Source organism: Nelumbo lutea, chromosome 2 (assembly GCF_056320005.1).
Source record: "Nelumbo lutea isolate HS-2025 chromosome 2, American lotus-T2T, whole genome shotgun sequence".
In the NCBI taxonomy this organism is placed as follows: Eukaryota; Viridiplantae; Streptophyta; class Magnoliopsida; order Proteales; family Nelumbonaceae; genus Nelumbo; species Nelumbo lutea.
This window is the reverse complement of record NC_142685.1, coordinates 32,352,414-32,368,353: the sequence shown is the minus strand read 5'-3', so window position 1 is coordinate 32,368,353 and position 15,940 is coordinate 32,352,414. Positions and strand designations below refer to the sequence as shown.

The 15,940-nt window shown below is 37.8% G+C and overlaps 1 protein-coding gene across 3 annotated transcripts in view; it reads left to right on the top strand.

Annotated features, from left to right (window-relative positions):
• LOC148869677 (formin-like protein 18) overlaps positions 1–10,634 on the top strand; it is a 123,254-nt gene extending 112,620 nt beyond the window's left edge. For 2 of the 3 annotated variants that reach the window (XR_016106467.1, XR_016106466.1), the window contains exons 17-18: positions 9,700–10,119; positions 10,397–10,634. Coding sequence is in view for 1 of the 3 variants with exons in the window: in XM_088967250.1 (XP_088823376.1) it covers positions 9,700–9,887 (188 nt within the window). In the remaining 2 variants the exon portion in view is untranslated. Of the gene's footprint in view, positions 1–9,699 lie in introns of all 3 variants that reach the window. The other variant, XM_088967250.1, reaches the window with a different exon arrangement.
• The last annotated feature ends 5,306 nt before the right edge of the window (positions 10,635–15,940 follow it).

Genomic DNA, 15,940 nt, shown 5'->3' with positions numbered 1-15,940 from the left:
CAACAGGATGGTTCTTCGGGAAGAACCCTGATTCTTCAGCAAGAATTAGGCAAGGGGCTGGTGAGCACGACTTTAAACAGTTTCTTCTAGCAAGAAAACAATATCAAGAACTATTCTTGATCAAATCCAAGAATGGAGATCGAACTGGGTAGGGATGGCAAGAACTGGGGAGGAATTCTGTAGATTTCTGATTGTATAAAACTAATGAATTTGCCCCCTATTTATAGCCTTCTTTGGATCAATGTCCTAATCCAATTAGGAGAGAGTTTCTTAATCTAAATATGATATTTGGATCTAGACCCTTAAATGGATAAGACTTATCTTATCCTTTAGCTAATCCTGATCAAGTTATAAGTCAGAATTCTCCCCCCTTTTAATTAACTTACTTAAGCCCAGTTCGAAATGGGCTTTAGGCCCATTTAGTCACATAGCTCACTTTCCCTTTAAATGCTGGCTAGCTTGGCTCTTTTTGTATAGCGTGGGACCCTAGCATTGATCTACACATCAGCCACATGGGTTCAGTCCAGCCTCTGTTACAAGGCCTGGGTGAATTAACTGCAGAACACAGTGAACCCCTGAGTCCATCAGTATGGGCTCTTAATGGGCCCAACATTTACACTAAATGGTCCTTGGGTCCAGCCACCTTATGAAGACCAAAGGGCTGTGGGCAGATGCAAGATTAGCCCATCAGGTATTACCCTCAATGGTCTTACACTTGACCTCTCAGCCCATAATGATCAAATACTATCTGACAAGAGAGGACCTCTCCCTCGGCTACAAGGTACAGTGTTGCACTCTCTGCTCACATGGATCCCGGGAATTAAAACCTTTTGCAAACAATTTGTGAAACCATACTATATAAGTATATTTCTATATAAATATATTTTGCAAAACAAATTTCAACAAGTTTGAAATCAATTGCCGGCAGTTTAGGTTTCTATTAGAGAGAGTGCATTCCCCGATCATTCACTTTGTCCAACAAAGGGGCTGATTCTGTCACTATGATCACCCACTCAGGTGAATTCTCAGACTGTCCCAACATACCCAAGTTTTGACCCCCTCTAAGGATCTCACTGATTGGCATATCAAAGACGGTCCAATCCAACACCTAGTTCAGTACCATAATCGAGTCTAGGGGTCAGGTGTAACATTCCAGTTTTGCCCATCTATCTCCAAGGTTCAGGGCAATACTGGAATTTGGTCCAGTTCAGGGTTTCAAGAAAACCCACACTGCATGTACCTCAGGTCTCACCCTGGCAGTTGAGACAAGCCACCCCAACTAACTTGGCGGCACATCTGTGTCAGCTTTGGCAGGATAAATCTCCCCAGGTCTATCCAACGGCTGTGAAGATTCTAAACTAACACGAGTCTCATAAGTGTCCAGTTTAAGGGTATTACACAAAAACACACCAAAATATCATGAATCAATTATGCACTTTATTCATTTACAATAAATGACAATAAGTACATCAATTTGATTGGAGCTAAGGGCACACACTGTCTAACATCACACTCTTACAACTACCCTTATTAGAAGGCCATATATGTATCCCATATGTTAGTTCTATAAATTAGTTGGTTGATGTATTCACAAAAGGTGTAACCACCCAGCATCACAATGACCTATGTAACAAGTTGGGGATGATTGACATTTATGACCCAATTTGAGGGGGAATGTTGTAATATGTATGTTGTAAAGATATAGAAAGGGACCCTTAGTTGGTATTTTATATGTTTTTTATATGTAGTTATATGCTATCCATCTTTATTTTTTATTGTTCAATGCTGCTGTTTTGTTATTTTCTCTGTCACAATCGACAAGGATATTTTTGTCATTGTACCTTCTTATATTGAGTCATATATAAAAGGCATTGAAGGGGCGGCAGAACCGATTCATTCTGCTCTCTCTTTCTCTCATTTTTCTTTTCTTCTCCTTCTTCTCTTCCTCCGTTCTTCTCTTTTCTTTTTCTAAACAGGTTTCGTACTAAACCTAAGACTGGTACAGAAACTCTTTTAAGTTGTGTTTGGTTTGAAGGAAAAAGTAGGGAAAGGTAGGGAAACCTATACAAGGGTTTGTAAATGTTCCCCTACATTTCCCTTCCTTTCCCTACCTTTTCCTTGAAACCAAACATAGCCTTAAAGTTGGTATCAAAGTAGGTTTAGGTCTCATGTATGCTTAGCCCAGCCAACTGCATGAGACTCTATTAGGGTTGGAGTTTCAGACCTTTTTTTTCCTGATTCTTGGGAAGTCAGTGGATATCAGTGCACTGTTCTAGCACTTTTCTGAACTCGGTTTTTGCCCAATGACCAGGAAGGATCGGAGATACTTGTTTGGTTGGGGTTTAGGGATTAAACCTCAGTTTGAAGGTGGTGCTCAGTATTTTTTGGGTGGTTTTCTGTCTGTTTTAGAGGTCCACAACAAGTGGAGGACATTCAGAAGCTTCTGGAAATAGCAGCTGGAGTTTTCTTGTGTTCTCATAATCTTTTCTAGGGTTTGTCCTTGTTGAAACAACCAGTTTTGAGTGACAAAAAATTGGTTACAGCTTGGCTGCTGTAATTTTTTTTAATCCTTTTCTATCAGAAAGAGGTTGGGTTGTGTGATACCTTGCTCAGTTCAGCATGGAGGAAGTTGGACATGAGTTCAAATCCATTGGGGAAGAACTTGTAGGGGTTGGTATTGTGACAGACAACAACCCTTTCTAGATTACAACCATTAAGTTTGATGGAACTAACTATCTTGATGGACTCAATCAGCTATGATGGCCATTAGAGTAAGGGGTAAGTTAGGGTCTGCAAATGGTGACACTAAGAAGCCAACCAAGGAAGACCCTTCCTATGCTAAGTGGCTTAAAGAAAATTATCTAGTTATGACTTGGCTCCGCAACTCAGTGCAACCTCATATCAATAGAAACTACCTTTGGGTGAAGACTACTAAGACATTTGGGATAATATGAAGGAAACTTACTCTCAGCCCCTTGATGTAGCCAGTGCTTATGAGCTGAAAACTGAAGTAGCAAATCTAAAACAAGGAGAGAAACTTGTGTCAATTTACTCCTCAACTCTGAAGTCCCTATGGCATGAAATTGATCACTTGGAGACAATTGAATGGGAAAGTCAAAAGAATGCAACAACGTATAGCAAATTGGTGGAAAGAAAAAGGCCTTTTGAATTTTTTTTTTTTTTGAAAGAAGTTAATTGATTTCATTAAAAGGAGAGAAGGGTACACAAGAAATTCAAGGAAGGGTTTTTGAATTTCTAGTGGGGCTGAATTCTGAATATGATATTGTGAGACAACAACTTCTCACTAGGGAAAGTGTTACCTTGTCTCAAGCCTATTCTTTGGTGCATAGTAAGGAAAGTAGAAGGAAATTTATGCTACAAAATTCCCAAATTGAATCAACCTTAGCAGCTATGAAGTAGAAGCATGGTGGTGATAAGGAGAGAGAGGCAAGGAAGAGAATAGGGAGGTGGTCTATGACTATTGTAAGAAACCAAGACATACTAAAGAGATTCGTGGAAGTTCTATCCTCAGTTGGTGGTGCCTTAAAGAATTAAGAATAAGAAGGGAAATGCAAATGTAGCCACTACTATAAATGTTCCCTCTTCTACTAGAGCTAGACCTACTTCCTTGGATGCCTTGGTTGTGGTTAGGGTAGTTTTGACATAGTTAGAGAATGAAGTTAGCATTACAGGACCATCTCAGTCTACCTTTGGTCCTCCCACTTCCACTTCAGTTTTTATATACTCAGGTACAAGAGCTACTGCCTATCATGCCTCAACTCTAGGTAACACTGATCTTGTTTGGATAGTAGATTCGGATGCCTTTGACCATATGATCAATCTAGCCTCATTATTTCCTCTTATCATATGTCCTCTGGTAGAGAGTAAGTCTCTATTTCTAATGGCTCTCTTGTTCCATCTCTAGAAAAGGGGACATTAAAGTGTCTGATACCCTTACTTCATTAACAGTTTTACGTGTGCCTAAACTTAGTACCAACCTACTTTCTATTAATAGCATTACTAAAAAACAGAACTGTTCAATGACCTTTTTCCCTAATCATTGTGTTTTCCAAGATCTGGTGACAAAAGTAATTAGGATTGGCCATGAGGTGAATGGAATGCACTTGCTTGAGCATCCACCTGGAAGAAATAAAGGAGTTGGAAAGTCTTTTAACTCTCAGTCTGTGAATCAGATTATGCTTTGTCTTAATTGGTTGGGTCATTTGTCTTTTGCTTCTTTAAGGAGTATTTTTCCTACTTTTTTTTAATCAGTTCAAATGGCCTTTCTAAAGTGTGAGAGTTATGAGCTGGCAAAACATTGTAGATGAATTTATACTTTGAGTAATAAAAGAAGCATTGTTCCTTTTGAAATCGTTCATACTAATGTTTGGAGACCATATCATATTACTACTATGGGGGATACAAATATTTCTTGTTATATGTTGATGATAATTCTCATTTCTCTTGGGTATATCTTATGTGTTCCCCTGATGAGGTTCCTATTTTGACCCGTGCCTTCCACCAAATGGTTCTCACTCAGTTTGGAGTTAGAATCAAAGCTTTCGGATATGGTGATGCCAAGGAGTACTTCACTAAATCTTTGAACTCGTACTTCCTTGAGTATGAGGTTATTCACTAGAGCGCCTATCCTCAAACCCCTCAGCAGAATGGGTAGATGAGAGAAAGAATAAACACATCTTTGAGGTTGCAAGAAGCATTATGTTAAATTCAAATGCCCCTATGCATTTTGGAGGGGGGGGGGGGGGGCGTGCAATTCATACAGCTGTGAATCTCATTAACTGAGTCCCTTCTCGTGTTCTTGGTATGAAAGCACCTTTCACTCTATTGTATCTTGAGAAAGACTTTTTCTCTATTTTTCTTTCCTTCCATGCTGAAATTCAAAATCAGTTTGGTGTTTGTACTAAAGTCTTTCGTTTTGATAATGCAAAGGAGTATTTTCATGATTCCTTTCAATCTTATTTTGACACTCATGGCATTGTGAATCATTCTTCTTGTTCCCACACTCAGCAAAATGGTGTGGCGGAATGCAAGAATCAACAATTATTGAGACAGCTTGTGCCTTATTACTCCAAATGTTTGTTCCTAAAATCTATCGGAGTGATGTTATTCTCACTTCATGTTTCTTGATCAACCGAATGCCTACATCAGTCCTTGGAGACTCACCATTCTCTATCTTGTGTCCTTCAAAATCCCATTTCTTTCTTCCTCACGTATTTTTGGCTGTGCTTGTTTTGTCCATTGCTTGGGCCCTAGACATGATAAACTTAAGTCCCAAGCAATCCAATGTATCTTTTTGGGCTATTCTCACACACAAAAAGGGTACAAATGTTATGATCCTATCCTCCATAAGTCGTTTGTTGTTTCTGATGTCACCTTCTTTGAGAGTCTTCCTTTTTTAGACAGGAACCCTCCCCCTCTATTCCTCTCCCATCTGCTTCAGGTGATGTGTTTGTCCCTCTTCCCACTTTTGAGGATCCCATTTGGCCATCAATTCACAATGTACATCAGACGTGCTCGAGAGCTTGCACCAATTTCTACATTGGCTCAAACTCTATCTTCATTTATCTACTGCCGGTCAAAAATTTGTGTCTCTTCTGTCTTCTATATCTGTCCCTAGGTCTGTTCAAGAAGCTCTTGTCTCACCTAATTGGAAGAAAGCAATGAATGATGAATTTCAATCTCTCCAATCTAACCACACATGGGATCTTACTCTCTTACCCCCCGGGAATTGGTTGTAGGTGGGTGTATATGATCAAACATAGACAAGATGGTAACATTGAGAGGCTCAAAGCCTATCTGGTGGCAAAAGGCTATACATAGACCTACGGTGTTGATTACTCTAAGAACTTCTCTCCAGTGTCTAAGTAGTCATCTATACGGGTTATTATTTCTCTTGCCGTCCATTTTGATTGATCCTCGTAGCAGCTTGATGTAAAGAATACTTTTCTTAATGGTGATCTTTAAGATGAGGTATACATGGAGCAACCTCCTAGTATGTGGCTCAGTACAACCTCCCCCTTCATATCACTCATCCTGATATGTCCTTTAGTGTAGGGGTTTTGAGTCAGTTCATGCAGAATCCCACAAACATTAACTAGGAAGGTGCTGTAAGAGTATTAAGATACCTAAAAGGTGCTCCTGGCTGGGTATGGCCCACACCACCTGATCTCCTTCAAGATATTGGTATTTTTATAGGGAAGCCTATCAAGTTGTTTTATAGTTGACTATCATTTTGTAATTGAAAAGGTGATAAATGGTGATATTGTAACTCCTTATGTCAAGTCAGAAGAACAGTTGACAGACTTGTTTACAAAGAGTTTGTACCATACCAGGATGGGTTATATTTGTAACAAGCTAGAGCTCTATGATATATATGCTCCAACTTGAGGGGGAGTGTTGAAATGTTTGCCCACGGGGGCATTTTAGTCTCTTGCTGTAATCTGGTATTTCCCCTGTTAAGAATCACTTAGAAGGGGCATCTTTGTAATTTCCACATATTATAATGAATAGAACTACAGTGCAGATCGATTGGAAGGAGAATACAGTTCGTATCCCTTTTCTTCTTCCTTTCACTTTCCTCTTGCTTTCTACCATTTAAGACAGGTTTCCCAACCTTTTTCTTCCTTTTTCCTCTTCTTTTTCTCCTTTATTCACAAATTTTAATAAAGTACATAGTCACATATTTGTATAGCTTTTCATTCTATAATGTATGTGTTAGTAAGTGTTCATCCAGTATTTGGTATGGTGTAGGGTACACCACCAAATATATTATGTCTCTAGGTATCACAAGGCACAATTTAGATCCTTTCTCAAGCAAAAAGAAGTTACTTAAAATAGTCTGAAAGTAAGCACAAGTTCCAAAATGTGGATTCAACAAATTGTGAAGCTGTAAAGTAGCAAGTAGCAATTATCTACATTCCACCATCCATGATAAGTTAATACTCGACTCAACTAAGCCTTATCCCAACTATATGAGGTCAGTTCCATGAATCTTGCTCATCATGCTGGTCTGTTAAGTGCATGCACAATTAAGTTAATAGCAATATAAAAATAAGAGTCCGGTTCACAATACCCTTAAACATGTATAATAATAATTCAACACATATGCATATGGAAATACAATAATTCAACAAAAAATCTGGCCTACACCCATTCATGTGTTGAGCTTCTTCTTAATGGTTGGTTGTCCCTTAGAAATGGATGCAAGGTTGCCAGCAGGAGCCTAGGTCTGCTGCAACAAGATGGTGAAACAATTGATGGCATATCAACTCAGAGATAAACACGCCAACATGGAAGACTAAAAGAACAAATTTGGCTGATGTATTTTGTTTCTGATTTGGTGTACCAGAAAATCTTACACCATATTGTTCCAGTAGATCTGGACTTGTGTTTTGGGGCTGATCCCTGCTATGCCTTTTATGAAAGACTAGTTTACTGCAAACAATAAGGAAACCATGAGGACCCTTTCAGGTTACATTCATTAAGTCACTGTGCTCCAGGGCATTATGGTTGAGTGGTCTTGCCATGAACAGATCACAACAAATATAAATGCTGATCGAGTGGTTGTCCATTGGGTAGTTGCCAAATTACCATGACATATGTAATTCATATTTACTGGGTGAAAGATATCAGAGGAACAGAGGAAAGAGAAGAAGAGAGAGAGGAGAGGAGAGAAGAGAGAAAGAAGAGTTTTGGGGGGTCTAAACCTAAGGCTGGCGGCTCCAACTTTTGTATTTATATTAGGGCGACCCAGCTTAATTATAAAAGAGAAGAAAAGTACAAATATGCCCCTGTGACAAAGAATAGAAAAAATAACATAAAAACTAACTGATTTTAACATTCCCCCCTCAAGTTGGGACATAGATGTCAATCATGCCCAACTTGTCACATTAGTCATTGTGTTGCAAATGATGTAATCCCTTTGTAAAAATGTCCACAAGTTGATCCTTGGAACTAACATATGAAGTGCAGACTTCCCCATTCATAATTTTCTCCCTAATAAAAGTGTTTCTTGACTTCAATATGTTTAGTTCCATCATGAAGAACTGGGTTGGCTGCAATGTTGATGGCAGCCTTGTTATCACAATACAAGGACAGGGGACTCAACAGGAAAACCTAGCTCACTCAATAGATTCTTTATCCACATAACTTCAACACTTCATCAGACATTGCCCTATACTTAGCTTCTCCATATGACTAGGTTCCCTCCCACATAGGTACAAGACCCACTAGTGGACTTTCTGTCATCAACTGATCCGGCCCAATCAGCATATGTGTACACTTCAACCTTCAAACGTGCATTCTTCTGGAATAGTAAACCAGTCCTTGAAAACTTCTTTAGATACCCAAGGATTCTCTCAGCTGCCTCTAAGTGTGTGGTCTTAGGAGTATGCATGAATTGACTAAGAACACCCACAGCATAAGCAATGCCAGGTTGGGTCATGGACAAATATAATAGTCTTCCCACAAGTCTCTAGAATTGCTTTACATCCTTGATAGTCTCACCATGGCAATCACCTAGTATGTGGTTTGGATCAATGGGAGTGTCAACAGGCTTAACCCAGAGTTTTCCTGTATTTTGTAGTAGATCTAGGATGTATTTTCTTTGAGAAATGAAGATCCCCCCTTTTGTGAATGGTTGTGAATGGGCCACTTCAATTCCAAGAAAATACTTCAAGAGACCTAGATCCTTCACCTCAAATTAAGTGGCTAGGAACTCCTTTAGTTTCTAAGTTTCAACCTTCTAATCACCTGTGATCACTATGTCATTAACATACACTATGAGGGCTGCAATTTTTCCTTCTCTTATCACAAATAATGTATAATCAATCTGACACTATTTGTAGTAAATCTACTGCACAGTCAGACGAAACTTGTTGAACCAAGCTCTTGGTGATTGTTTTAGTCCATACAATGACTACACGATTCACAGAAAAAGGTAAAAACGCCTTCACAGCATTAAACTTCCCTCTAATTGTTTATTGGCACACGACCAGGAGAGAAGGGAAGAAAGAACATAGAAACCTTCAGATCAGTCCAATGCACTTCTTTGACAGGTTCGATCCACAACAAAGAAGAAACTGAGAAAACTGAAAGAAGAGCTTGATCTCACGGCTTCTAATCCCAGAAAACATGGTATCTGCTCTGATACCATGTTTTCTGGGTGGAAGATATCAGAGAAACAGAGGAAAGAGAAGAAGAGAGAAAGAAGAGTTTTGGGGGTCAAAATCTCAGGCCGGCAGCTCCAGCTTTTGTATTTATATTAGACCGACCCAACTTAATAACAAAAGAGAAGAAAAGTACAAATATGCCCCTGAGGCACAAAGAATAGAAAAAACACAGAAAAAATAACATAAAAACTAACTGATTTTAACAGTTGCCAACTTGCCATGGCATATGTAATTCATATTTACTTGGTGATTTTCTTTTTGGACATCTAGGCAATGCCTATTTTTGTGTGCTTTCTTTTAGGTTGTGTTTGTTTTGAGGGAAAAAGTAGGAAAAAGAAGGGGAAGGTAGGGAAATCTTTACAAACCTTGTATAGGTTTCTCTACCTTTCCCTATTTTTTCCTTCAAACCAAACATAGCCTTAAATGCTAAAAATGATGAGACAATTTACCTGGTGCTTCTTTTTCATGTATATCTCTTTCATATATTTACTTTTTTTTTTTATTTCAGTTGTCTCTACTTTACTCAATTTTGTGAGAATGTTTGAACGGGCCCATGAGGAAAACTGCAAGCAACTTGAACTTGAAAAGAAGAAAGCACAGAAGGAAGCAGAAAGTGACAAGAACAAGACTGGTACTCCAAAAATAGATTCTCAAAACTCATCAAGAACAACCTTAAACAGTGGCAAAGCCACATGACTTGTATTTGTTAATCAGCAGAAGCAGTTTCTGTTCCCAAGGGAAATTTTTGTACTTGATCCAAATGAAGAACTGAGATGACAAATCAGAAACACCAATGGAAAAGGTTCTGTTGATGACAAGAAGAATGCCAATCTGATGGTGCAGAGAATAATTTACAAGTGAAAGGAGTTACGAAAGGTGAAACATTACAATTATCTGCAAAGCAAAATGGCGGAACCTGTACTTAGTAGTAAGTTCTTCATGCTCCTGACCCCAAGAAAACCTTGGCTGTCCACACTCAATAGTCTGAGCTGTCAACGGGGTTTTCCCTGCATGATGCGCTAGTTCATCCTGCAACGCATCCGGCATTGATACCATTACAAGGAGCCTGTGTGAACTGTCATGCGGGGAGAGACCTATTGACAGCCTAGGCGGTCTAACTTAGCCAAAATTTTGCCATCTGCCCCACCACAACTCCCCCTCGTTTATATCATTCTCTAAATCTGAATTCGTTTTTTCTTTGGCAGGGAGTGGGGGAATAGGTAGTGTAAGTTTTTAGTTTTTGTGAACGACTTGTAAAATATTCACATCCAATCTATTGTAAATATGTGTCCAAATACCTGTCTTTTATTTTATTTTATTTTTGTGAGTTCACATTGTTATCTATAATTCTATATTCTTTTTTTCTCTTCCTTATATTTTTTTCTTTGTATATTTTGGAATTATAAATTAATATGTAAATGTTGATAATCTTTCCAGTGTCTAGGGGGAATGTTTTTCTTTTCTTTCTCTGATACGGTAATTTATTTTCAACAGATTTGGTTTTGGATTCGGTGGCTATGAACTTTTATCTGGTTCGTATTCTTTTTATGACCCTTCTCTGATTTCCTTGCATAATTCATGCAAGCCAAGATGAGAAATATCTTATTTGGGTCACATTTTTTTTCTGTAGGCAGGTTATATTTTCATCATTCTTTGGTTTGTGGCTTTAAATGAGACACCTTTCATCTCTAAGATTGCATTTGTTATCATTGCCACTTCTACTTGTAACATTTTAGGTTGGTCAATATAAATTTTATGAGAATATACTTTTTTTCTACTACAAATGCTTTCAGTTATCAATTCAACATTGGATACCATTTCTACTTCCTTAGGAAACGTCAAATTTGGTTTTTTTACTATAAATGCTAACATCTAATCCAGTGCCAATATTTTCTTAGTGGAATTGATTATTCGATGTGATATGATGAGATTTTTCAAAAATTTATATTGACCAACACAAAATGTTGCAATTAAAATTGACAATGGTACCAAACATAACCTAAAATTATGACAATTTAGTTAATGGGTAAATGAGGTTTAAATATAAATGTCAATTAATCAGGGTGAATGTAGGTTGATTGTTTCATTAAAATCATCCACGGAATCAAACCCAGAAAGGATGTTGTTTCCAAATCCTACTCATCAAGATTTTACATCTTTGTTCTATTTGGATCCCTTCTGCTTATGATCAAATTGATGGATGAAGTTAATTAGCATTGATATACGATCTGGCCATTTAGTACAGGTTATCTTATTGTGGGCCTAATTGTATGCTATGCCATTTGATCTTGGATGGATCTGAATAGAAATGCACATTGAGAATCGCATGTAAGCAGCTTCATAATAGTCCCGGAACCGTCTCAGAACTTTCTTTGTGGGGATAAATGCATTAAAGAAATCAAAGCTATATATTGTAACAAGCGGCCCACTTAGGTCATTGATTGTTTCTGAGATGTAATCTGTTGATTTTTATATGAAATTTAGCCTTTGGGCTTTCAAAAAGGAATCATTTTATTGCATTGATGGATGCTATTCCATATTATGCTAGAGCTGCAAATGGATCGCATTTAATCTGATTTTAATTTGAACTTGATTTGTTTAGGTTGGATTCGGATATCTATAATTGGATCTTATCGGTTTAAAAAAGTAATTGATCTGTTTATTAATCGGGTCGAATTCAGGTAGTACTTAATCCAATCCACTAGTAGCGGTGGTAATTGGGTGGGCTGGGTTGGGTTTGATTCGTGTTGAATTTCAAATCAATCCATCTAACCCGCCAATCCATCAATGACCCAATTATATAAAATTAAATGGGTTGGGTTCAACCCAAACCCGCCTTTACCCAAACCTATTAGTCTTATCTTTATGTACTTAAAACTAAAAACTAACTCTCACTTAACAAACAATTTGGTCATAGCTTGGTGGTAATAGTAGTTGTTACTTACACAAGTGGTCAAAGTTCAAATCACATTACATACATATTACTTTTACACAAATGGCGAAGCCATTGATTATGTTTGGGTTTTGGGTTTGACTGAACCACTCAGGTTCAAATCGGTCAGACCAACTTGAACTATTTAACTGGATTTGCCTTCAAGCTAATCACATCAAGAATGGTTGAACCATTTGGATTCAGATCACTCCAGTCGGACCAGATTGGGTTGTGCACGAGTCTAGGACCGAAATGACTAGTTCGAAGTAGGTCAGGGAGCATGTCGGCTCAAATCCAAGTCAGGTCGGATTGGCCTGAAGTGGATTCGAAATAGGTGTTCATGTTGTTTCAGGTTTGATCGGATCTAGGTTGAATCAGTTTGTTCGTAACTATTTGGGATTCAGGTCGGGTCGCATCGGAACATGTCAAAGCAGGTAGGGCAGGTTGGTTCATGTCAGATCAGACTGAATCTGGGTTGAACCAGTCCGTCCGAAACCATTCCAGATTTGGGTCAGATCAAATTGCTTTGGACTGACTCAGGTTGGGTTCGGACTGGGCTGATCGATCCAAACGAATCAAATCAAGGTGATCAGGTCTGTTCATATTTAGATCAGGTTGAAATTGATTCGGATTGGTCCAAACTTGGGTCGAGTTGATTTGGATTTATGGGTGAAGTGTGTTGATTCAAGGAAAACTAATTTTAGTAATTAATTAATGCATTAATTATAAATTATTTCACTCAACTAAAGAAAATTATAAAAAAGGCTAAGGAGTTCATACTTGTATCTTTAGTGGTTAATCCAATGATTATCCACGACCCAACCCATTTAAATCGACCCAATGGATGATCAACCCATTTCCAACCTGCCAAGTAAATGAGCAGATTGGATGGATTAGATACTGGGTGGGTTGGGTGTGTTCAACGGGTTGGGTGAAAAATTACCACCCCTATCCACTAGAACCTAATATGATCTTATTAGTATTAGAAATTTTTGGAATTAAGCGGGACTTGGGACTTAGATAATTTTTTTTTCTATTTATAGTATGTATTTATTGTTTTATATTTAATTTTGTAAATTTATGCTAAATACCAATATCTGAATTTCATTTGCAACCCTAGATTATGAAGGTTTATGTTTAAAAGTCTTGGTTTAAAAAGGCAATATGGCGAGATCATGTCATGTTACCCAGACAACATCAAAATAAAAAATAAAAATAAAATCATATCAATCTATAACTTTTTCTAAAATTCAAGACAAATCATATCTTTTCCACCACATTGCAGAGATGGGGTAAGTCATGTAGGGAACCTTTCTACTTGACCTAATTGTAGAAATTTTCCATTATGGCCGAGAGTTTGTTTTCAGCGTAAATTTCACTTACACTAGTGTAAATAGTACAAATACATTGAGTGTAAATCCTGGTTTATTTTTGCTTCAGATTTGATTTTATTTTATTTGTTTGTGAAAAATAAAATAAGAAGTAAAATGAAGTGGTGTCCAACTGTTCTTTACATATGAAAAAGAATGGGGATAGTAGTAGAGCTATTTGTTTCGGAATGAAGTAGGGACCAAGATGATGATGTTTCACAACTTTATATATATCAAAGAGAATTGAGGCACTTCATCAGTTTCTGGGTTACAAAATTTGCAATGCCAGTGAGTGCAAATGAGACAAAAAAGTATAAATTTTATATAGTATGTAAGAGTGAAAATACAAACAAACAGATGCAAAACTGGAATAGGTGCAATTCTTTTATCAACTTTAGATTTGCACTGTAGATTTAGTGCATATTTTGATAAAATCAAATCCAATATTTTATAATGAAATGCCTTCTTTGTTGTGGTGGATAACAAGGTCACGTCTCCCGTATTTTGAAAATTGTAAAATCTTTGTGATAATAATGGGGTGATGTAGCAATAATTGCCTATACATAAAAAAAAAAAAAAAAGAAGAAATTGCAAGATCATATGACCCTAATTAATTAGAGATTTATTTGGCTCCTTCATTGAAATAAGTACTTCATGGATATTAAAACTATCTTATCCAAACAAGGTTCAAAGTATCCATACATAACACATGGTGTCCTGTATATTGTATCAGTATTGGAGGCATGGTTTTAAAAACTAAATCGGACCGGATGATCGAACCAGTTGACCAAAGAACCAGTCATAAATTCGATCTGGTTTTGGACTTCAAAACCATTTGACCCTAGGTTAGATTGGACATTGGACCATTTGACCCGGGAACCTATGGCCAAAACAATTCCGTTGGTCTAGTTTTGAAAACCATGATTGAAAATCACCAATACTCGAAATAACGAGAGTCAGGAGATATTACTTATTAGCAATAAATACCCATCCTAACCAACCCATCTGTAGACTTTTAAACTACCAAATGAAAGTGTCAACTGTTCACTACTGAAGTTAAAGTTGGGCTCATCACTAATTCACTATACTGCAATACTGCAATAGGGGGGTTGGTGTGTTCTGGGACATATTCTAAACTTAGGTGCAGAGCTAAAGATTGAAAATTGTTTCCCAGCACAGCATTTACCACTTACCAGATGGTTCAGATATTTTCTACCCTAAACCAATTAACAAGACTGTGTTTGGTTTCAAGGGAAAGGTAGGGATTTTCCTATCTTTCCCTTCAAACCAACTCACGTATCTCCCTCCCTCTGATGGCAATCCTGTGATGTAATCCATCACACACACATATATATATATATCCTGCTCTTTAAAATTATGGGCGGAGCAATGGTCCTTCATTTGGGGTTGGTGTGTTCTGGGACATATTCTAAACTTAGGTGCAGAGCTAAAGATTGAAAATTGTTTCCCAGCACAGCATTTACCACTTACCAGATGGTTCAGATATTTTCTACCTTAAACCAATTAACAAGACTGTGTTTGGTTTCAAGGGAAAGGTAGGGATTTTCCTATCTTTTCCTTCAAACCAACTCACGTATCTCCCTCCCTCTGATGGCAATCCTGTGATGTAATCCATCACACACACATATATATATATCCTGCTCTTTAAAATTATGGGCGGAGCAATGGTCCTTCATTTGGGGGCCCACTGTATAATACCTTGAAAAAGAATCAAGATTATAGGTGCCCACTCTATTAAGATAGGGCCCACCTTCTGTCATCACTACATATAGAAGCTGTCTCATACTTTTCCAACACAGCACAGAGAGGCACAGGATGGATGGATGGAACCTTGCAATTTATATATCCTGTGTAGTGATAGTAATTAGTGATTTAATGTCATTGGCAATGGCTAATGCTTGTGATTAACAATAATGTGCATTAATTAAATATTAATTAAGAGTTCTGTCGTCCAATCTGAATGTTATCAAGGTGAATGGTGCAAGATCGTGGACAAATCGGTGATGGTCGGATCGGGAGTGACAGTGGCAGAATTCTAGGAAGCCGGAATGGAGAAATTTGCCATCTGCCAAGTAGTAATCTGTTTGCATTTTTGTTCATTTGCTGCACTTATTGTATTCATTAAACAATCCATGTTCGAAAAGCAAGGTTTAGCTGAGCGCGATGACTGTTCAGCGGGCTATGGAGAATAAAATACATAGGACTCACACTTTTTACAGGGGCCTAACGGTTGAACTGTGGAACTTTATTATTGACTCACAGCCCGCTGAACAGTCTCGTGTTCAGATCATCTGAATTCTGAATTTATGTTTGAAACGCTTTCCATTGCGGTGATAAATGACACGAGAATTGGATTTGCACTACTAAACCCGACTGGATTTGCATCACTAAACCCTATAAGATCAAATTCTCACATGAGAATTGGA